The sequence below is a fragment of the Nomascus leucogenys genome, chromosome 22a (genome assembly GCF_006542625.1).
Source record: "Nomascus leucogenys isolate Asia chromosome 22a, Asia_NLE_v1, whole genome shotgun sequence".
Lineage (NCBI taxonomy): Eukaryota > Metazoa > Chordata > Mammalia > Primates > Hylobatidae > Nomascus > Nomascus leucogenys.
The window spans coordinates 76,563,299-76,586,540 of record NC_044402.1 but is presented as its reverse complement, the minus strand read 5'-3'; the positions used below and the strand labels follow the sequence as shown (position 1 = coordinate 76,586,540).

Genomic DNA, 23,242 nt, shown 5'->3' with positions numbered 1-23,242 from the left:
CAATAAATACTACAGCAGCTCAGAGGAGTTAGCTTTAAATTTGGATGATGTAAAAAACAGGTTTTATGGAGGTGGTGAGGTTTGAGCTGTGCCACAAAGGATGACTTTGGATAGGCAGAGAGAAGGTAGAAGTATGAGAGAGGAATGACGTGAGAAAAGGTTCAGAGGCAGGAAAGCATAAGTTTCTTGTAGAGAGTATAAACAGTCCATACTAACTGGGAGTAAATTTTGTGTGTCAGGCAATGGTGGGAGATTATCAGGAAAAAGATGGCTGGATACAGGTGTTGAGGTCCTTGAATCCCAAGCTAAAAACATCTGAGTTTCTTCTACTTGCTACTAGGAGCTACTGAGAGTTCGAAGTGGAACAATACAATGAAAGCAGGGCTTTCAAATGGATTGACTGGGAAGAAGACTGGAGGCAAGGAGACCAGTGAGGCATCAGTTGCATTGCTGAGTGAGAAATGATAAAGACTGAGCCAGTGGAGAAGGAGAAATAGGGTTTGCTGACTAATGGAAAGGAGGAGAGATTTGTTTACCATATTTCTTTTCTTCAACAGAACGGAGCATTCACTTCAGAATCCCATGTATCTGAAAGGAAAAGACTCAATATGACTTCTCTATTCTGAAAGTTGTCAGCTTTGAACTATGGAATTAAGGACAAGGAGATTGAGAATACAAATAGAAAGTGCTGACACCCATTTGAAAAATCTCTTGTTAAGATCTAGTTTATATGTTCAAAGGAAAGTGGACTTTTTGGAGGCTCTCATCATCATTAGCTTTTAGTTCATCCAGTAGACAAATGAGGAACATTACCTAGTTCACATATACATATGCACATACACCCAGATTCTAAAGCCAGATAATTTTTAAAGGTCTCAGAAATTACTTCAATACCAGCCTCTCGTTGACATTAATCTTACAGAGCTACAGTACTACTAAATAAACTCTTCAGTAATAACCAGCAGAGTAAAGGATTGTGAAGAAATACTAAGGTGATAAGGGAATGTAATGATCATCCAGACCAACCCACTTTGTTTTATAGGAGAATCTAAGATCAGGCAAGTTATTTTTCCTTTTAATCAGAAAATAGAACTGGTAGTGAAATCCAGGTCTCCTCCCTTAAGAATAATGTTCTTGGCCAGGGGCAGTGGCTCACGCCTGTAATCCCAGCACTTTGGGAGGCCGAGGCAGATGGATCACGAGGTCAGGAGATCGAGACCATCCTGGCTAACAAGGTAGAAACCCTGTCTCTACTAAAAATACAAAAAATTAGCCAGGTGTGGTGGCGGGCGCCTGTAGTCCCAGCTACTCAGGAGGCTGAGGCAGGAGAATGGCGTGAACCCGGGAGGCAGAGCTTGCAGTGAGCCGAGATCACGCCACTGCACTCCAGCCTAGGCAGCAGAGCGAGACTCCGTCTCAAAAAAAAAAAAAAAAGAAAAGTATAATGTTCTTACTGGGTGTGACAGTGCATGCCTATATTCCCAGCTACTTGGGAGGCTAAGGCAGGAGGGTCGCTTAAGCCCGAGAGTTCAAGACCAGCCTGGGCAACAAAACAAGATCCCATTTCTAAGAAAAGAAAAATAATAATGTTATTTTTTCAGGGTCCTTTACTTCAGCCTCAGTGGTTCCATCCTAGGAAATGTTTAGATGCTAACAATGTGGCTGCATTGTCTCCAGCTTTATCTTTCTCTTCTGTTTATATCTTTGAGAAGAAAACACAACAGAAGAGGACCTCTAGGATGAGATAGGGTTCCCATTCTAAGGCAGTGAAGTGAGCCCACTGGCTAAAGTCAGCCACCCAGTAGCCCAGAAGAGCACAGTGAGATTGAGATGCTAAGAGGGCAGAACAGAGTGCCAACCTGCCCTTGTCCCCATTATCCACTATTTGATGCATTTGAAGAGAAAGAGTGACTCTGGCTCTAAGATGTTAGAGAAAAGCAATCATTGCTATTATCTCATAGGCAATGATGGCGGTGGAGAAAAAGCAATGGTTTCAAGGAAGGGGCAGATATGGATCTACTATGAGCCCAGTGAAATTTAAACTTCACTAACTTGAACCATTCCACATCCTGGGAATTTTGTATTAACAATTTTGTATTTTTTTCCTTAAAGATTAGGTTTCCCCAAATTGTATAAGCTTAGGCTCTTCAAAATCCCTAAGAATTCAGTGTGCTAAAGAGTCCAGTACCTTCTAGAAATGCCTCAAAACTGTCAGTTTTAATAAACTTGTAATAGTTTATTAGCTATGACAAGTCCAAATGACTACTCTTGGGCCCTTCTTTCCAAAATATATCAGTAAGATTTCTAGGAGAAGAGATTATGTTGAAATCTTTACAAGCTAAGTAATAGACTTTCCTTTCACACCAATATTTAGGATTTTCGTCCTCTTGGTTCATTATTGAATCTAGTTTAACAGTTTCTATAGAAATTTTATTTCTGAATAACAAGTACTATGTAATAAGCAATTACAAATGAGATGTTGAAATAGAGTTATTTTGCAGATTTGTTGCATATTCATGACTTGAAAACATTAGATAGAGGTAAAAACCCTGAACATCTTTGTTTCTATTTAGACGGATATTTATCTTTATTTGTGAGATATGTCCACTATGGTTTTACTTTAAAACCACGAATAAAGTTTTAACAATGGGCATTTTTCTTGTTGAGAGGTCTGTGGTCAGACTAAACATCTCTCAGAACCTGATTAGATCCTGAGGTTTTCAAATTCAATATTCAGCAAATATAGATCATTTCTTTGGCCATAAGAAATAATTAAGAACTTCAGAGCTAATGCAACTCTCCTGAGCCTGCTTCTGTTTTTTTTGGATGACATGATAATCAGACAGCCTCTTCTGGTGTTGGTCCTCACCATATTTGAGATTGAGGCAGCATAAATCACACACAATCTTTTGAAACTCTAGGTGACATTGCTTTAGGTTTTTATGTCAGCAAAGCCTTCATTTGCTAGTACTCAACTTATGGGAATTTTATCTATTATTAAACGCTTTCCTTTTCCTCACTCCCAATTATCCTGATCCAAAAAAGTAGATACATGGTCATTATGTGAAGACAAAGGAACATTGAATAGTTAATTATACAACAGCCAGAACTGTCCACTGTGTATTCATCCTTGTAACAGAGCGCAGGAGGGTAAATTAGCATATTTAGTTTGAAATCTTGTAAAATAGAAATGGGATTCTTTGAGTCGTTGCAGTTTACGTAGTAACCTCATACTTCATGGAGATCTGACTCAAAATAACACAAGTCTCAAAATAATGGGAAAAGTAATGCTCTGTAAATGATCCACATTGCCTAGGTACCTCCACTGACAACATGTATTTGATGGTGTCTAAAATCCTCTTTTCCTGTATAAACACAGTATCACTGTAATCCTAGACAGTACATTTGCTTTCTCTTAGAGCCTAACTCCCTTCAAATGATAGGTCTAAAATAAAATATGCAGAAGTCATTAAATTGTAGCATTTTCATTGCTGGGAGGGAACTCCAGAGGTCACCTAGTTCATCCCGATCTCCAGCCAGGACTCTTCCTAATACTGAATATAGCTGTACAGTGATCTGCATTAAGAAAGCTTTTAAGGATCCCTGGGGTTGGGCAAAAAATAGCTAATATTGGCCTGATTCATAGAACAGCATTATAAGAATGTCATAATAGCCACCTTCATAAGGAAGACATCCATCAGGGCTAAGTGCTAGTACTAGCTTCAGAAGGAAAAGCTTTATTTTCTCAGAGAAAAGGGTGGTAGATTAAGGAAATGACCCAGCATGTTGGCATTTTGTTGTTGTTGTTTAGATGTACATTTAAATGCTTATCAAAAAGGAAACATTGTCATGTCAAAGACCACTGCAGGGGAAGCCCAGAGGTGGCTGTAAGCAAGCAGATCACAAGTCTTTTAACAAGTTCTTTCAAATAGCAGCAGAGCTCAGAGGGGGGCTGTTGTTTCAAACAAGATTCAATTAGCATCAAGTTATTAAAGGGCAGACGGGGAAACATAAGAATAATATTGACAGACCTGCTTTTTAAGCAATATCTTTTCCCTCTAATCAGCTGAGTTTGTTAGAGCTGATCATTTTATTTCTTCAACTCCATTCAACTATAGGTGCAAAGAATGAGAACTTCAGTGTAACTCCAATTTTCTAAGAGAACTAATCACATTGCTGTTTTATAAAAAAGGTAATCTTTCACAGTTGCTTAGATTCATGAATAATTAGATTTAAAGCATTATACTGGAATCTAGAAATCTAGCTAAAAGAGCTGAGGTTCTTATCTCAATTATTTGGGCCTTTAAGCCTTTCTGTTGAACTACAGAAAGAACTTGAAGATATAGCTGTAAAATAAGGACCTACTCCCCAAAATTGTCCCAAGTATCCACTTGATTCTGTATCTTTATATTGCATCTTTTTCTCATATTTCTGCTAGGTTACATAAACTCTGGTCAACTATGAATGCCTCCAGGGATGAGAAATGGGAGGTTGGGTGGAAATAGGTTTTAGGTTTTGGGGCTTTTTTAAACCACATACTCTCTTGTCAACTTTCAAATTTTGTGCTTGTACCTCTTCCAAAGTATTCATTTGAAAATATTTCATTTTTGAAATCAGAAAGGCACTGTCTGTGCTCTCTCTCAGCCAGATACTCAGTCTTGGTTACAGGAAGTAGAAATTTGTGACTACTAGCCTTTCCCAGCCTCCTTTGTAACCCTTGACTTTGGAAATGGGAATTCAGCCACTGAGAACTTTTTAATGTGCAGCTGCCTTTCTCAGGGAACACTAACCAAGAAACAAAGTCTTCAGGTCACCTTTCCTCTTCCTTTTGTGAGGACAGGAGACAAAAGAACAAGATATCCCTGAAGTGTCTCCTTGGCTTTAAAACATTCTACAGTAGGCACCTAACGCTTGAGTTAATGTGCAGACTACACACCTACCATAAAACTAGGACACTCGAGGTAAGGAAAGTATTTCCATAGTTACTTGGACATTTGGCAGAGTAGTTTTCTCTCTTAAACTACTAATTTTCCATAACTTGCTGGGTGTGTACACAACCCGTAGGAAGTATTATTTTTAAAAGTTATCGGCTGGACGTGGTGGCTCACGTTTGTAACTCTAGCACTTTGGGAGGCCGAGGTGGGCGGATCACCTGAGGTCAGGAGTTCGAGACCAGCCTGGCCAACATGGTGAAACCCCGTCTCTACTAAAAAAAATACAAAAAATTAGCTGGGCATGGTGGCTCATGCCTGTAATCCCAGCTACCGGGGAGGCTGAGGCAGAAGAATCACTTGAACCTGGGAGACAGAGGTTGCAGTGAGCCAGGATTGTGCCACTGCACTCCAGCCTGGGCAACAGAGCAAGACTGCGTCTCAAAAAAAAAAAAGTTATCAACATAAACAAATTCTCATAGCAGAATCAAGAAAATTCAAATACAGGAAATTGAATCAACTTTAAAGAAAGAGAATCATTATTAAGGAGTGTAAGAAAAGCAGAGAGCAGCAGATTCTATAATTTTTATTACAAAAAAATACCCTTTACATGCTATGACATTAAATGTCACAAGGTCATTGCAAGCAAATCTTTTTTAAAAATATACATACTGTATATATTTACATTCAAGTTTGAATATTTGTCAAGATATAGTTCAGATTCTACTCTTTACCCATTCTGTGGATTTGTTCATCTAGTAACTAAACAGCGATTGTATCATCACTCAGGCACACAGAGAGGTAGAAACCGCTTTTTTAAAGAAAAAACAAAACTGGAGTGCAAATGTGAAGATCATTGAAGCAGCTTAGCTACATCAAGGAGACCCTAACTAGCTTTGGTCATCTCAAAAAGCTGAATATATGTAGCCTTGTCCTTTAAATTAAAACCAGAAAAACTTTGGGCAGGTGCTCCTCTGAGCACATCAGAGTGCTGACAGAACTCAGCAACTAATGGTCTGCCACTCTGCAACAAGAATTGCATATGACTAAGTGAGGCAAAGATAGCAGCGGAGCTGGGCTGGCAGCTGGGCACCTTTTCCCTGATAAGACACAAATCATAACCAAACAAGTGGCTTACAAGACAGCCAATTAATATCTAGACATATAATCTGGAACTCAGAAGCCAACTAAAGTACTTCATTTCCCAAGTGAAATCCCTATTCATTTCTGTTCTCCCACCTCCATCCCAAACTGAACTCCTAAGTCTAGATAGGGGTGGGGGTCGCCTGGGACTTCTGCAGGCCACAGTTTTTCAGCCCCAAGTCCCGGCCTCACGAAGGCTCTTGGGACTGAGAAGGGCTGCCAGGGTTCTTGATAAACTTGGTGAGGGTTGTTCCAGAGAGGGGAAGTTGGAGGGGAGCCACAGGAACGGCCGTGGCCAGAAGCCCTTCTCGTTCCCTTTTCTTCTGTTTCATCCTGCGGTTCTGGAACCAGATTTTGACTTGCGTGTCATTCAGCTGCAAGCAGTTGGCTATCTCGATACGCCGGGCTCGAGTTAGGTACTTATTGAAATGAAACTCTTTTTCCAGTTCGGTCAGTTGCTTGGTGCTGAAATTCGTGCGGATCGCGCTGGAGGGGCTAGCGGCCCCATACTCGGCGAGTTTGCCTGCAAACGTAAAGACAGGGCGTCAGCCAGGCCAGAGGCCGGAGACAGAACGTGGGTGAGCAGTGGAGCTAGTTAGAATCAAAGTCCCAGCGCAGCCCTCCTGGGTCCCTAGGAACAGAATTTGTGCCAGGAGAAATGCCACGGAGAGCTCCTTCCTGAAATTTTCTCAATGCCTGGCACATTTTCCGAGTCTGTACTCGAAGCAGACTCAATGGAATTCGCCCGGGAACGCCTCTCCTCCACAAAACCCAAACCGCTGTCTGGAGAGGCAGCGGCACAACGCTCCCAGCGCATTTCCGCGGGGGAGGCTCCGTCCCCAACCCCAGGTGGCTCCATCCAAGGACCGCGGACTTACCTTTCTTAGAGGCATTCCTCTTCACTTTCATCCACTCGAACGTGCTGAAGGCGGCAGGGAGGCCGGAGGCGGGAGAGACGGACTTGGGGTAGGTGCCTGGGGCCGGGGATGCGGTTTGGAAAGCACCAGGGTGGCCGTCGGCTGGCGCTTTGAGACACGCAGGAAAGGGGCCGGGCTCGCCGAAGGCCGTGTAATCCACCTGGCCGCTGAGGAGGAAGGAGCCGCCGCCCGAGAAGACCGCCGAGGTGGCGTAGTGGACGTGAGACCCGCCGTCGTCTGCCGCCCGCCCCAGCACGCCCGGGAAGTCGTACGCGGGCCCGGACCCCAGGAAGCCGTAGTCCGCGCCCCCCGCTGTCGCAGCAGGTGCGGCACCAGGTTCGTAGGCCCCCTCCAGGGTGCACTGCGCGTACTGGGGCGCGGCCGGAGGCGGTGCGGGCGGCCGCGCGGGGGCGGCAGGGGGCGAAGGCGAGGGTCGGGCGGCGGCCAGGGGCAGACAGCTGACGAAGGCGCCGTCGCCGTTGCCCAGCGGGAAGGCGGGCTGCAGAGCCACGGGCCGGGCGTCGGAGCGGCAGAACTTGGGTGCCAAGCTGAGCACTTCGCCGCCGACCCCACCGCCGCTGCTGCACGAAACGTACTCCAGGTAGGAGCTCATGGTTCCGGCCCCACCTTTCTGAGGGCGCAGGCCGGGGCTGGAGTACGGAGCCGGGCAGAGGCTGAGCAGGACTGCCGCCGTCTGCGCCGCTCCGCCAGCCCTCTCTACCCGAGCTGCCCTCTCCAAGCCATGGCGAGTGAGCCAGAGGTAAATAGTGGCCTAATATACCGGCGGGGGCGGCCACGTGGCGCTGGCCAGCCAATGGGCGGCCTCCCCGCACGGCCAGGGTCGGCACTGGCGCGCCGCTCCTCGCGCCTGCCCCGCAGCCAAGTTAGCCAAAGCAGCCCAGGGCCGCCGCCCAGCGCCCCCCAGCCCCGAGGAGAGCCGTCGCGACCGGGGGCTGCCTGGGCAAGGGCGGGGCGAGAGCGCAGAACGCCTGCTCTCGGACAGGTATTGGGCGAGGTGGGGGGAGAAAGGCAGGACTGGCCGCTCGGGTGAGGGCGAGGGGATGCAGGGGCGCGAGCCGCTTCTGCTCTGGATCGTCGGGGGGCTAGTCCCTCGGGGGCGGAGTGTGGGCGTCGCGGCGTGGAAAAGGTTAAATGGGAGCGTGATGCGCGGCCGGTGGAGACTGCTCCTCGCCCACCTCCAGGATAGATAAAGTTATTCCTCTTCCCCTCTTCTGAGTCCTCTGCGCTTTCGGTTTGCTTGGCGCTGATGTTATCCCTCTTCTAAACCTAGAGCAGATGTTTGGTTTTTTCCTTTCTTCCTCCTTTTCTAGGACTCACGGAACTACATTTTATGCTGTGAGTGCTGTGTGCCTAGGGCGGGACAAAATTTTCACTTTTTGACTAGGCTTCCTTTTAACGTGACTTTGCAGCTTTCTTCTATCCCTCGCAATTTGTGGGGGCGTGATGAGGGCCAATGTTGTAGTGCCAGATTTTGATAAAGTTTCTGCCTTGTGGGGTAGTTTAGCAGATTTCCCCCTCCGGCTGGGTTGTTGGAATAAAGAATCCAGAGTGATGGTGGAACACTCCTTGTGCTCCTATCTGGGAGGCTGGCACAGGCACCGGTGCGGCGCTTGCTTTCACTGAGGAGCTTGTCTGGAGGGCGCAAAGGCTTACCGGGGACTGATGAGATCTCAGAGGTTTGGATGGACTTGTACCTCGAAGCAATTAGAGCTTCTGCTCCATCAGATAAGTGCTGCATCGTCTCTTGCGAGTGAAATCTGAGGGCTCACAATGTTAATGGGCTCACGTCTTTCCCTTGATAATATGGTTTTGTTTACTGAGTGTAGACAGACGGGAAATAAAAGTGCAATTGGCACAGGAAATGAAGAGTAGAAAGGTTACAAAGACCAGCTTTACATTGACAAACTTTCCAGCTTCCTTTAGTATTTCTTTTAATATTCTCTTTTTGGGGGACTGTAGGAAAATTACAAATTAGATAAATAGAGGTTATTTACACACAGTAGTTATGAAAGAGGGTGGTTTCCTAAAACCCTGTGTGAATAAAGACTCTAAAGAGTCTACTCAGAGCTTATATCAAGTGCCCTTGAAAACTTAATCTATTACAGCCTCTAAGTTATGGTAACCGAGGTTTTATCATTGTTTTACTGATTCACTTGTCATAAAAGAGCGATTGAGCTGTTGCCTAAAATTCCACTCTGAGGAAGTCTTTAGAATAAGCACCATCACAGCCCAGGGAGCCAGTTCCTTCCAGGGATGTGGACTTGTGGATAAACAACGCCCTACCAAAATGTGCACTACTACTGATGGACCCGAAGTTGCTGCAAGATGGGGGAGGGGTGTCCCCAGGTTGAGGGGAGCCAGTAGAGGGTGGATGCCTAGGAATGAGCACAAAGTTAAAGAGGTCTGTGGTTCCTGCATTGCTGGAGTTCTTGAGTTTGATTGCAAATGGAATACCTGTGCTGAAAATAGCCCTTCAATCTTGATTTTGCTATTTCAGTTTTGTGCTATAGCCAGCCAGATGACAAAGGTCCTAAATAATTTTTATTTATTTATTTATTTATTTATTTATTTATTTATTTATTTATTTTTAAGCGCAGTGGCGCCATCTCGGCTCACTGCAAGCTCAGCCTCCACGGTTCACGCCATTCTTCTGCCTCAGCCTCCCGAGTAGCTGGGACTACAGGCGCCCACCACCATGCCCGGCTAATTTTTTGTATTTTTAGTAGAGACGGGGTTTCACCGTGTTAGCCAGGATGGTTTCGATCTCCTGACCTCGTGATCCATCTGCCTCGGCCTCCCAAAGTGCTGGGATTACAGGCGTGAGCCACCGCGCCCGGCCCTAAATAATTTTTAAGAAGAGAAAAATACAAGTTTTTCCCTAGCACCCCAGTTAGGAAATGATAGAGCTCTTCAGAGCTAGCTCAGCCTTAAAATGTAGACACGTTTCTTCACTGCTCTCCTGTGCCATTTATGCAAAAGTAACAGCAAATAAGATGCTGCTGAGTTCACAATGCCCCCTCCTCCACCTCTGGCTAGATTTTAATAGCCAGTTTTTATCTGCAAGATGTCCCAGCTCTCACAGTGTTCCCTCAAATGATACCCTATCACAACTCCTAAGCCTAGAGGCCCCATGGGTCAAGAAGGAAGGATGGCTTTGTAAACCTCTTTGGGGAAGACATCCAGCCGGCTGCAACCCAGGGTTTAGGGCAGAAAAGTCAGCCTGACTGACTGGCAAGTCTGAACAAAACCCCTCAAATTAAGGGCCTTTTCTCCAAGGTTTCAGAAAAATCAGGCTGCCTAGGTGTCCTGGCAGCTTTCATGGCAACAAAGACTAAGTTTTTCCTCCTGGGCATTTGGGGCAAAGGCTGGGTCCTTCATGATATAATTAGGCCTTGACTTTAATGTACCCATGAGCTATCCACACTAGCTCCGTCAAGTAAAATTTTGGAGATTTAGCCTTTCTGAGGGAAGAAAGTGTCCTAAAAAAGAATGAAGTTTTTAAAAATACTGTTTTGTTTTCACGACTGTGGGTGAGAGCGAGGGAGAGGTGTTCAATATTTGTTCAGACCCAATAGCATTTCTCTGATAATCGCATACAGAAAACTACGTTCTGGCCGGGCACGGTTGCTCATGCCTGTAATCCCAGCACATTGGGAGGCCGAGGTGGGTGGATCATGAGGTCAGGAGATCAAGACCAGCCTGGCTAACACGGTGAAACCCCATCTCTACTAAAAAATAAATAAATAAATAAATAAATAAATAAATAAATAAATTAGTGGCACATGCCTGTAGTCCCAGCGACTTGGGAGGCTGAGGCAGGAGAATCGCTTGAACCCAGGAGGCAGAGGTTGTAGTGAGCCGAGATCATGCCACTGCACTCCAGCCTGGGTAACAGAGCAAGACTCCATCTCAAAAAAAAAAAAAAAAAAAGAAAAAGGTAAACAAAGCTACATTCTGTTCACCCTTCTCTCCACTCCCGTAATCTCCAAATCCTTGGCATATCCCACACCTTGGGGCTCAGAGTTGGCATCTCCATTCTTGGGCTGGTTCTTGACTTGCTCAGGTTGGAAGTCAAGACTCTGGTCATTTCATACTCAAATTCAACATGTTTGCCAAGGATTTACTATGTAATGACATTTTGTTAGGAGAAAGTTAGGCTAGGGAAAAGACATTCTCAAACCAAAGGAGCTAGAGATTTATTTCTGACACAGGTTTTAGCTATACAATAAATCTACTCTAGAGGAATCTTAATATATAATTATCTAAGGAGAAATTGGAAGATATTATTGGGGAAATATAGAAGGATGTGAATATAGCATATTTTGAGTAACATTAAAGTTTGTCTCTTAGATGTTCATAAAGTATGGAAGAAATGTCTTACTAATTTTATTACTTGTCAAGCCATGAATTCCCCAGGGTCACTTGCCCTGCTGGGTCCTGGTGCTGAGTTCTCCACGGGAGGCGACAGCAGAGGGGCCCAATTGCCAGGTTGTGTTTGATGTAGGAATGCTTTGAAATCTCTCCCATCCTGCTCACCACAGCAGCCACCCCCTACCCACTCCCTATCCCTTTCATGATTACCTTTCTTTCCCTTTCTAATAACTAGCCTCTCTTCTGCAGACAGAAGTGATAAAGGGTGGCAGTCTGGTTTTCTGTGTGTTTATTTTATTTTATTTTATTTTCGAGATGGAGTCTCGGTTTGTCACCCAGGCTGGAGTGCAATAGCACGATATTGGCTCACTGCAACCTCCGCCTCCCGGGTTCAAGCGATTCTCATGCCTCGGCCTCCCAAGTAGCTGGGACTACAGGCACATGCCACCACGCCCGGCTAATTTTTATATTCTTAGTAGAGACAGGGTTTTGCCATGTTGGCCAGGCTGGTCTCGAACTCCTGACCTGAAATGATCCACTCACCTCAGCCTCCCAAAGTGCAGGGGTTGCTTCTGTGTGTTTAAAGTTGTTTTCAAGAAGCTCTGGGTAAGCCCTCTAGACAAGTCCCACTATGTTACCGCTTGGAGGCACTTGAGCACATTGAAACTCTTGGCTTCCTAACCCCAAGTCACAGAAAATCTTGTTTGTTGGGGTAAAAAAGGGTGGCTGTCTTTTTTTTTCTTAATCCACATTAAGAGAAAGTGCAGATTAAGATGCAGTTCTCTGTGGCATCCCTCAGTCATCCTAGGATGGAGGTAGGGATGCAAAGGAGTCCTAAGGACAAGAATTCTAAACCTGTTGGAAATCTGACAATATGACCTTCCGTGAGGAAAACCATTTAAAGTGCTGTGCCTTTCCCTGAGAATTTTGTGAATGAAAGGCTTACTGGTCAAGCCAGTGATTGACACATGGAGGCATTCAAAAGTGTTTGTTGGACGTAAGCAGAGTAGACAGAATGGTGTGTCTTTACCGTGACTAATATTGGCTGAAGGATATCTTTAGATTGTTGCCTCCCAAAACCACATCAGGTGGGTAGAAACACCATAGAATCTTGTTTAAAAGTTCAGGTTTCTTGGGTCACCCCCAGAGATTTTTACTTAATGGTCTGACTCAGGAATTTTTTTTTAATTTTTATTTTTTTTGTAGAGACAAGGTCTTGCCATGTTGGCCAGGCTGGTCTTGAGCTCTTGGGCTCAAGTGATTCACCCACCTCAGCCTCCCAAAGTGGTAGGATTGCAGGCATGAGCCACTGTGCCTGGCCTAGGAATCCTTTTTTTTTTTTTTTAACATGCCTTTTGGGTGATCCTAAAGCAAGATTGTTTGGAAACACACTTTGAAAAATTCTGCTGTAGGAGTTGGGGTGGGAGGGGGCAGTGTGGGAAGAAAGGAGATGTTCCTATGGGAGGGACCATGAATGATGAGAGGTCATGGCTAGCTGGCACATGAGTATACCTAAAAAGTGTCCAGAAGTTTGTTGGGTTGCAGAGAGGTCAATGTCAAGGTAAGACTTAAGTCTACTTGGGCTGAAGTTCTAGAACATATCCTTAAGAAGTGGTCAGTTGGGAGTTTCTAAAGTTTTGCTGACCAGTTGGTGCTTTGCAGAGACTGGGCTCACTTCTGCTTCTTGCTGCTTCCCTACCTTGGCTTTGATGATGCCAGTGGGGTGGGAAGAGAAAGAGATTTGTCTCTCCCAGTCTCTTCAGAGAAAACTTAGAGTGGTTCTGAGGCAATGGGAAGAAGGAAGGAGTGAGAATGGGCATCTGAAGAGAGAGGACTCAGCCTTTTTTTTCTTCCATCTCTCAAATTGGAATATGCCTTTGAGCCCCAGGGATCCAGAGGGGGCCAAATGTCCCTTAGCCTAAGCAATAACTCTTTCGCTGGCTAAAGGCTGACCTTTCACAGCCTAAGATGTCAAAGCTAGAAAACGCCTTCCAGATAAGCTACATCAAACCCCTAATTTTAGAGAGGAAGTCACTTTACTCAGAGGTTAAAAGGCAAAGCCATCCTGCAAAAAATGGAACCTCCTTGGCATTGTGGCAGGCCTGGATCCCAAGCAAGCACAGCAGTGTTCCAGAAGGGCGGACTCATTTCCGGGAGGCCAGTCAGTGGTTCTGACTGAGAGGCCTGCTGCTCTGCGAGGGTTCTGTAGCCTCATCTTGAGTCCTCCTAGAAGAGAGGGTAGAGACAGACCTGGGACCCCAGCACCGAACAAGAGTGAAGAGTCCCATTATCGTTGAGGTTGATCAGCATCAGGGCCCTGGGGGAGCAAAACAACAGGTATCCCAAGATTAATTTTGCTGGATAGAGCAAGTATAAATAAGGACACATATGAACACACACGGGCACACCCACGTCACTTGTACTAACCATTTTTTTGTTGTTGTTCCTTTATCATTTTACTCAAGGTGAGTAAAGGCATTGTTTTGTTTTGTAACTTTTAAGTTCAGGGATACATGTGCAGGTTTGTTACATAGATAAACATGTATCATGAGGGTTTGTTGTACAGATTATTTCATCACCCAGGTATTAAGCCTAGTACCCATTAGTTATTTTTCCTGATCTTCTCCCTCCCCCCACCCTCTGCTCTGTTCCTTTATTTTTTTTTTTTTATTTTTTATTTTTATGAGACAGAGTCTTGCTCTGTTGCCCAGGCTGGAGGGCAGTGGTATGATCTTGGCTCACTGCAACCTCCACCCCCTGGGTTCAAGTGATTCTCCTGCCTCAGCCTCTGTGTAGCTGGGACTACAGACTTGTGCCACCATGCCCAGCTGATTTTTGTATTTTTAGTAGAGATGGGGTTTTACCATGTTGGGCAGGCTGGTCTCGAACTCCTGACCTCAGGTGATCCACCTGCCTCAGCCTCCCAAAGTGCTGGGATTATAGGTGAGAGCCACTGTGCCCGGCTTCTTTTATTTTTTCAAAAGGGTAATAAATTTAAATGTGCCTGCTTCAAGATTCAAAGGGTACAAAGGGGTATACAGTGAAAAGTCTTCCTCCCACTCTTGTTCCCAGCTACCTAGTTCCCCTTCACATAAGCAACCAACTTGTGTATCTTTCCAGAGACACTTTTTACTAGCATAATTTTTATTTGTGTGTGTGTGTGTACTCCACAGTTTTTTACACAAATGGTAGCATGCTAGGCAGACCTTTTTGCACCATGCTTTTCCCCCTATTGTATCTTTCAGACCATTCCATATATATCCACACATAACTTCCTGGATTTGTTGTTGTTGTTGTTTGAGACAGGGTCTGACTATGTCACTGAGGCTGGAGTGCAGTGGTGTAATCATGGCTCCCTGCAGCCTCAACCTTCTCAGGGCTCAGGTGATCCTCCCACCTCACCCTTCTGAGTAGCTGAGATTACAGGTGTGCACAAGCACGTCCAGCTAATTTTTGTATTTTTTGTAGAGATAAGGTTTCATCTCTACAAAACCAGGCTGGTCTCGAACTCCTGGGCTTGAATGATCTGCTAGCCTTGGCTTCCCGAAGTGCTGGGATTACAGATGTGAGCCATGGCGTGTAGCCCTGGTTTACTTTTATAACTTCATACTGTTCTACTGTATACACCTGCCACAATTCATTTAGCCATTCCCTATCGGTGGGCATATAGCTTGTTTTCAACCTTTTGCTATTAAAAACACATGGTCAAGCTTTTACCTATTAGAAAAATTTGTAGAAGTGAAATGATTTAGTCAAAAGGTATGTGCACTGTCAATTTTAATATATTTCTCCACAGCAATAAATTAATTTATACCTCTATCAGCAATATATGAGAGTTCCTGTCTCCTCACACCTTTGCCAAGTCAATGAGATGTTGAAGTTTTTATGTTTGCCAATCTGATAAGTGAAAAATAATACCTTTTATTTACTCTTATAACATCTCCCAAAATATCTCTCTTCCTTATCTTGAGCCTTTCATAATTCTGTATTACAAATGATAATACTAACACAGAAAAGATAAACAACTTCTTGTAATCACACCGGTGTAAATGGCCAAAGTCAGATGTTCAGCACTCTTCCCTATACTACACCATTCCACACAGGGCTCATGGAGGTTCAAAAGACAGTAGGTGGCTTCAAGCATTCCCCGAAAGACACATGACATTAAAAAAAAAAAAAAAAAGCATGGAAGCTTTCTGACATCTGCTAAAAGACCTCTTCTTTAGTGGTTTGATACCAAGAACACATTTCTGCATGAATCCTCCAGCAAGTACTGCTCTTGAAGGAGAGGGCTCTGATTAGCAATTTGATCTGACCTAGTCCTAAACATTAGCTTGGATTCAATATCTAGGAAGCAGTGGGATGTTGTTGTTTTTAATTTCTCTAAGACATTTCTCACTGGACACCCAGGATCTAAGTATTCATCAGCATGGTGTGAGTGTGGGTGTGTTTTTCCTAGGTTTTAGCTTTATATAGAACACTCACTTGGACCTGGTGAAGATACCAATACCTAACACACATTCCCATACAACTCTAATGATAAGCCTATGAGGTAGATATCTTTATTGACTCTTTCACTGATGAAACTGAAGTCCAGAAAGATTAAGTGAGTTGCTTAGGGCCACACAGTGTATCAGTAGCAAAGCAGAAAATACAATGTAGACTGCAACCGAACTCATTAGATTCCTTGCAAAGCCTTGTCTTCTCCCTCCTCTATTCATTTTAGTGAATGACGTGACTCAGTCCCTCAAATCTAGAGATTAACATCCACAACTCCTCTTTTACTCATCCAGTTGATCACTAAGTCCTGTGAATTCTACCTCTAAATGTCTTTTCTCTTCACTCTTGTTACATTAGTTCCTCTCTCTGCTGTGTTGTTGCAGTCGCCTCCTATTTTGTTCTTCTTGCCTCCTATCTCTCCTTTCTCTAATCAGACACAGCATCCCTGAGTTAGCTTCAAAATACATAACTTCACATCCCAGCTTAAAACCTGTAGTGGCTCCCCAATCTCTAGAGAGTAGATCCAGACTCCTTCACGTGAACCCTGTGCAGCCTCTCTTTTCAGCCAGGATGACCACACTCCAAAGTACTCTCCTTGTTCCAAGCCCAGACTTTGCTTTTTCCTCCCTCTTTGCTTTTGCATGAGTTGTCCCCTCTACCTGGTATGGCCTTCCCTTCTTGGCCTGAAAAACGCTTATGTTTCAGGAACCCAAATTCACCTCCTCTGAAACTATTTTTTGACATTACAGTACTATTAGTGGCTCCTTTTTTATTAGAGGAACATTTTGACCACACCTCTGTTACAGCACCTGTCATATTAAGATTATTTCTCTTCCCCACTAGATTGAAGAGCATACATCATCAGTGACTTGTCTTTGTATCCCAGAGCCCAGCACAGTGTGTATAGGAGCTGTTCACTAGAAACTGGTGAAAGGCAAGGAGGAGGAACAGACTGAACCAAGGACAGCAGGACCAGTAGTTTCATTGCTCAGTGAGTTCAGGACACTGTGTGAGGCTTAATGCTTCAGCTTATATCTATCTGAAGCAAGATGGTAGAACATTTTTCCAAAGCAAGTTAATTTTCCACCCAAGAGGATGAAGGGAGAGAAGGCTGAAGGAAGAGGGGGCAAAGCTGAGGCTTTCTCTCCTTCAGGGACTATTTCCTGTGGGCTGCGGCAACACATTTACTAACTTCAGAAACATCTCAGCTGAAGTCCCCCAGCAAAAAAACGGTAAATAGGCTGGAACTTTGTTAGGATTTACAAAGAGAACAGCATGACCACTCCAGAAGGGTTATAAAAATGCTTCACCACTAACTCCACCAAACCCTCCTGCTGTAAATAGCTCTAATGCTAGTGACTACCCTCAGACACTTGCTGTCTATCCCTTTAGGGTGTTCTTAAACCGTAAAGAACGGAGGTAAAAATACTGGAGTGTTTCCTCCACACTGGAAAGGAGAGGTGAGTCATATCATTGTGATTGGTGTTTTAAGTATATTTTTATTGTTATTTTAAATGGCATTCAAGTTTAGTTTCAAGTTCAACAGCAGTCTTAGCCTACTTCCTCCCACACAAATACTCCTTAAATAAAGTGTGCACTTAAAGTAAATAGGCACTCTTAAATAAAACAGTGCCTGCAAGAACCTTCTGACCCATTGAAATTAGTCTTGCCCTGTCTTCAGAGGTGTATTCGTCCCTCTCTGGGTGTAGAGCGGTATTTAAGGGTGACACTCGGGCACGCAGGAGGTGTGGCAGGGGGCGGGGAATGCAGGGTCACTGTGGCTCAGGGGCGGGTGTGGGTGCAGGCGCGTTGGGATGGCCCTGGGCGCCCTGGGAAGTCCGAGGGCAGGCGGCAGGGCTGGCGGGCGGCCGTGCTGGCTCCCGACGTGAGGTGGTGACGGCTGGCCCTGCGCCCAGGCCCTGTGTTGCCGACCGCTGTCCTGGCTGCGCAGCTCCCCAGTAAGCGCCGGGCTCAGGTCGCGCCTTCAGTTAGCGCTCAGCCTGCGCGCCTGCCTCTCCTCCGCTTGCGGTTTCTGGTCGGATCCCAGCTGGCCCAGACTTGCTCTGAAGTAGGAGGAACCGCTGTCGAGCGAAAAGTGCACACCGGGTGATTGATGAACTCTTAATAGAACTAACCTCTCCCGCCCCCTACCCTAGACACACACACAGAAATCCTCCACCCCAGCCCCTTCTCCAGTCCTCCTCGCGGGCGAGAGGGGACGCGGCCGCCAGCCGGTAGGGTGATTAACTCACCGGCTGTCTTTGTAAAAGTGTTCCAGGTGGATCAGGAGCACCCACCCACCCCGCCCGCAGCCTGGCCCCTCGCGGAAGCGCAGAGAGCGGGGAGCTAGCGCGCGCGTCACGTGGCGGCGCGGACGTTTGTGCCGCGCGCCCGCCAGACCGCCCAGGAGGCGGCGGCTATTGTTCCTTGCCGGGGCCGGGGGCGTCCTGAAACGGGGTCCACGCCAGCCCCCTCCCGAGCGTGTCCTCAGGTCTAAGGACGGGTGGGGCTTCCTTTGTGTATTCTCTGGAAGAGGCTGGGATGGCGTCGTTGCTGCCCCAAGGGGTAACTGAGGGGGGGTTGAGGGAAGATGGTACCAGCTCCCTAGAGCTCAGCTCACCAGACCTGCTCTTCCGCTCGGCCCTTGCAGAGGAGGTGGGGAGGGGTATGGTATTTGTAGGGCAGCTCTGTGAACAATGGAGCCATCAAAAAGGCCTTCTCCCAGCCTCCTCACCAACCACGGACATTCCTGGCCCAATAAGCCCTCCTGGCCTGGTTTTGAGCCCTGCTTCCCAGGTAAAAACACTCCCTGTACCAGAGCTCTCCATGAATTTTGGTTTAAATTAGGATTTAAATTCTTCTGGCCCTTACTAATGTTAAAACCCAGCTTTTATGATTCTCCAGATAGTATTCTTTCCTTAAAATAATCCAGACTAGCTATAGGAACCAATCAGGACATTTTGCCCAAGATCTAGGACAGAAAGACTCATGCAGTAACTCCTGCCTTACAGATCTGGGGACCCTTCACCTGCCTCTGCTACTGCAAATGATTGGATATTTGTCTGCCTTGGCTCTTCCCTAATGTGTGGAAATGATTTTGTTCACTCTGTTTCGTGCTGGACCTGGCCTGAAAATGGGCCCTTATGTTGTCTTTGCACTTTCCAACTTGCCAAGGTAGGTGTGAAACCTGAGGGAAGTGTTTAGGAATAGGCTTTAGGCCGGGTACTTGAATCCATTTGTTCCCAACCTTGGACTCCAAAGATAAGGGCATTTGTAGCTGGAGTAGAAAACAAGGGAACAATGAGAACTAAGATTTCGTCCTCTGTGATGATCCTCATCATTCACCATCCTTCCTCTCCAGCATCACCAGTGCAGAAAGTGCAGAGGACTTATGTACCCAATCTTTTTTTTTTTTGAGATAGAGTTTCACTCTTGTTGGCCAGGCTGGTGTGCAATGGTGTGATCTCAGCTCACTGCAACCTCACCTCCCAGGTACAAACGATTCTCATGTCTCAGCCTCCCGATAGACCCAATCTTTCTCCTTTCTATCCAGGCCTTCTGCAAGAGAGATCTAAGAACCAGCCCTCAAAGACGGTAAGGGCTTGGCTAGTGACAGCCCAGTCTCAGCTCCCTGTGCCCAAAGTGTCTAGGAGCAGGGCCACTCAACCCAAGCCCTACATATATACTCTGTCTGGGAAGTTGCAGTGCCTCTAAGTGATCAGGCCATAGGCCTGTGAAAACTGGGGTCGTCCATGTGCCTTCCTGCCTACTCACAAACTTCTGTTCTTCCTATTCTTTTCTTACAGTTTCTGAAAGAAGGACCAAAGTAGTGCCAAGAACTCCCAGATGAAGAGGACCTTCCTTAGACCTATAACAGATTCACTACTTGACTTCAGAGGGAAATTTCAGCTAATTCTCAGGAAAAGGTCAAAACAGGCCTGTGACTGTCCCTGGAATACTGAAGGTATAAACAAGCTTCTGGCTCCCCCAGGTCAAGCAGAGGAACACTTTTATTAGAATGAAGGGTTACTTCTTTGTTATTCAAACACACACCCACACACATCTTCTGTAGTCTCCCTAATGAAAAACCTCAACAGATGGAGAGCCTGAGCTCCCAAGTCCGCAGGCTGAGAAGATGCACTTCACTCACGGGCCAGTGGACTGGTACAGACTAGGGAAGGGAAAAGGGACAAAGGCTGCTAGTATAGGTAATCACTATCTTTTAATACTCCTAACACATAGAAATTTGAAAAATCTTGTTCAGCAATGTTAGCAGCCTCTGACGCCTCAGAAACTAATTTGGCTGATGTGTCTCTGATAGGGAGCTTGGGGCTGCACCAAGGGGAAACATTCTCCTCCTGTATTCTCTCCTCTCTCTCATTTGAAAGCCTGTACAAAGAAATGGTACAAATGGATGGTTAACTTAATGATTCCATCAGTGGCAGATTTTTCTCTGTCAGGTCCCTGGATGAGGTGGAGGTCTGAAAGCCAGAGACAGAATATGTACTTAATCGCCCTTTCTGACGTGCTTACCAGTGGCCAGGACTACTCTCCAGGCCTTTCTTGTGCCGCTTCCCCATTCTTCCTGGCTAGTTCAGTTGGGTCTCAGCACTTCAACTCCTGGCTGGATCCTGAGTTTTTCTTGGTTGCAGGGAAAGCTCTCACTGTCTGCATCTCCTTCCCCACCCCCACCTCCCGTTTTGCAGCTGGCCATTCTGGCTGCCTCACAGCTATCCTGCCTTAATTCACATTTGATTGCCTGGACAGAACCACCAAGAATGTCCAGACGACTGCCACCCCTCACCCATGGACCTGAGATCCTGCCCTGACCCCTTTCTTCAGACCCCAGGAGGACCCACAATCTCCCTGATCCCCACCTTCCCCAAAGTGGTCTCTATAGGAAAAAAGCAGAGCTGGCTAAGGCCTGAGACAGAGCCATTTCTTCCCCTTGGGCAAACGAGGTAGACCCTCCCAGAGACCAATGCCTGAGAGGCCCGGCCCCGAGCTCCCTTTATATGGCCTCCCCCATCACGGAACCCGTGGGAAAACCTGGCACACAATGGCGCGGCTGCTCCGGGCACCCTCAACCCAGCGCCCTGCGGCAAGGCCTGGAGCAGCCTCGTGGTCTTGGTGCGCTCCCTTTGCCCTCCCCGCACCCCTCCGCGAGCACTCGTCCCGGGAGAGAGACCCTGGCTAGGGTGGAGGTTGCCTCCCGCAAAGGGCGCTGTTGCTGGGGCTTCCCCTCCCCCATTCTCTTGTTTTTCTGCTTCTGAGACTCGGGAGGGAGGCGGCAGGCGCCTCCGCAGCCGATAGAGCAGCTATTGTGACCTTCCCTTGCAGAGCGGGAACCCAGCCGAGTGTGTACCGCCGGCGGTGGCGGGGGAGGAGGCCACTGTGTGTGCAAACCTCAGTCGGAGAGGGGGTGGCGCTGGGAAATAAAGGTTTGCAACCTCAGGCAGTTGGGCCCTTCAGAGGGCGTTTGGTTGTATTTAGACTCGGGTGCTTTCTAACACTAATTGCAGGCTCAAAAGGAGCGGAATTTATTGCGAAGGCCAAGGCGGCTTGTTTATAATTTATGAAGTTTTAAATGGCTGTGCCGCGGGCCCCAACTTTCTCCTGGGCTGGCAGCCGCGCGGAAACGCGCCCTCCCACGGCTCGCCGCCCACCCCCACCCACGCCCCTCAGATGAGTCTCACGCCAATGGCAGGAACAGATCCGAACTATTAGAAGTCTCGGGAACCTCCAGAGGTGACAGAAGGTGGCAGATTTGGTCCAAGCCCTCACCCCACTCGAGAGGAGGGCGTCGGGGAAAGCTGCGGCTGCCTGGAGAGGGAGCCCCCGATCCCACACTTCCTTGGAGCCTGAGTGTGAGAGGAAGCTAATGTCAGCCGGGCTAGACACCGTTTAAAGTCTAATCCATGAAACCCTAAGCTGCAAATGACACTTGGGGCTTTGCAGACACCCGCAGACTCAGCAGATACTCCTGCGGTAACACACTGTGCTGGAAAACGCCTGGAGCCATGACATATTATGTATTTTTATTATTATTTATGGTAGGAAGAGGAGATGAGGGAAAATCGGGCTGAATCTAAGCAGCCTGACAATTCAGCTAGTTAATATTTAGCCAGTTAAGAAAGGTGGTTGTAATCCCTGCAAGGCAGTGAGCTCTTCTTTGATTTCTCTAATAGCTTAAAAAATAATTTCTTACAATTAGAAATTCTGCCTATGGATACAAATTTCATAGAAAACAATGTTAAGCCTTGAAAGTGGGTAAAATGTGCCTTCGATTGAAGTCATTTATTCTGTTGATACATTTCTACAACATATATATTTTAAACCTGCTCAGATAAAGTGAAATTTAGCAAAAGGATATCCCCTCCCACCCCCAAATCTAACATGCCATTTTAAAAACAGCACAAAGGAACAAGGAAACTAAATATTATTTTGAGCCAACATTACTTAGTGAAATACAAACATCCAAATAGAAACTATTGTTGTTCCACCAGAAGATTAGAAGTTAAATTATTTCCACACAATAGGAATTTCACCTCGTGTCATCGGGGATGTAGTAGGAGTTGCATTATTTGTCAAACCAAATAGAGATGCGTGGGCTGACTTTGCTGAAATACAAAAGAATTGAACCTTATCTGAAGGCGTTTTCTAAGTGGCCCCTCCCATAGAAGCGGGGAAGTTGTCCACCCCTAGCAGAAGCCACATTAATATTTACAAAATGGTTATAAATCCTTGAAGACATTTTTGCCCATTTTGTATAAAGAAACAGGAGTAAACAAGGTGTTTATACTTGTAATGTTTCATTAATGAAACTTACTACTTTACATCATGGGGAATGTTTGTTTTTCTTTAGAAGTGAACTAATGATCACTACAAAGGAAGAATTCATGACAGCATTTCCTAGAGAAAAAGCTTAGGTGCGCGTCTCCAAATGATGGTTTCTTTTTCTACACCTTAGCTTTTTCATAGCTCAATTCTTCTTACCACTTCTCTTGTGTTTTTTCTTTGATTGTCAGTTTTCTTTCAAAGTTTATTTTTTGTTACTTAATGCAGAAAAGTGAGCTCTGACCTCCCCAGTGTAAAAGTCGATTGTGTCTAGAAAGAAGGCAGTAAAAACAGCAAAGCAGGCGCTGCTTTAAAAAAGCCCTGCCCAAATCATCCTGCCCAGAACCTTTTTAGGTTTGCATCCTCATTTCCCCCTCCCCTAATTTCAATAGCTGGAAAGTAATCAAGTATCCCCAGAACCAATTTATGCACTAGACTCCAAATAAATAAAATATTTTTTTCAAAGTGTCAGTCTGTTTCGGGGCCTTCCATGGGGATTGTGTGAGATAAAGGCATAGTGAT

General features: G+C 45.9%; 1 protein-coding gene and 2 long non-coding RNA genes across 3 annotated transcripts; 1 reads left to right on the top strand and 2 right to left on the bottom strand.

Annotated features, from left to right (window-relative positions):
- Positions 1-5,501: 5,501 nt before the first annotated feature.
- Positions 5,502-7,827, bottom strand: HOXD1 (homeobox D1). Its single transcript, XM_003253756.3, has 2 exons — positions 6,953-7,827; positions 5,502-6,597 (listed from the first exon to the last, which is right to left on the bottom strand). The coding sequence occupies exons 1-2, from the start codon at positions 7,602-7,604 to the stop codon at positions 6,263-6,265; spliced, it is 987 nt and encodes a 328-aa protein (XP_003253804.1). The 5' UTR covers positions 7,605-7,827; the 3' UTR covers positions 5,502-6,262.
- A 9,535-nt stretch (positions 7,828-17,362) lies between these two features.
- LOC115832447 lies at positions 17,363-18,223 on the bottom strand. Its single transcript, XR_004027954.1, has 2 exons — positions 18,136-18,223; positions 17,363-17,964 (listed from the first exon to the last, which is right to left on the bottom strand). It is a non-coding gene; the product is annotated as an uncharacterized LOC115832447 (long non-coding RNA).
- Positions 18,224-18,259: 36 nt separating this feature from the next.
- Positions 18,260-23,185, top strand: LOC100599050. Its single transcript, XR_001114648.2, has 3 exons — positions 18,260-18,679; positions 18,895-19,057; positions 19,690-23,185. It is a non-coding gene; the product is annotated as an uncharacterized LOC100599050 (long non-coding RNA).
- The last annotated feature ends 57 nt before the right edge of the window (positions 23,186-23,242 follow it).

Coding starts and splice junctions, on each gene's coding strand:
- HOXD1 (XM_003253756.3), bottom strand. CDS start 7,604: ATGAGCTCCTACCTGGAGTACGTTTCGTGCAGCAGCGGCGGTGGGGTC. Junction 6,598..6,952: donor GAGGAATGCCTCTAAGAAAG/GTAAGTCCGCGG, acceptor TTACGTTTGCAG/GCAAACTCGCCGAGTATGGG.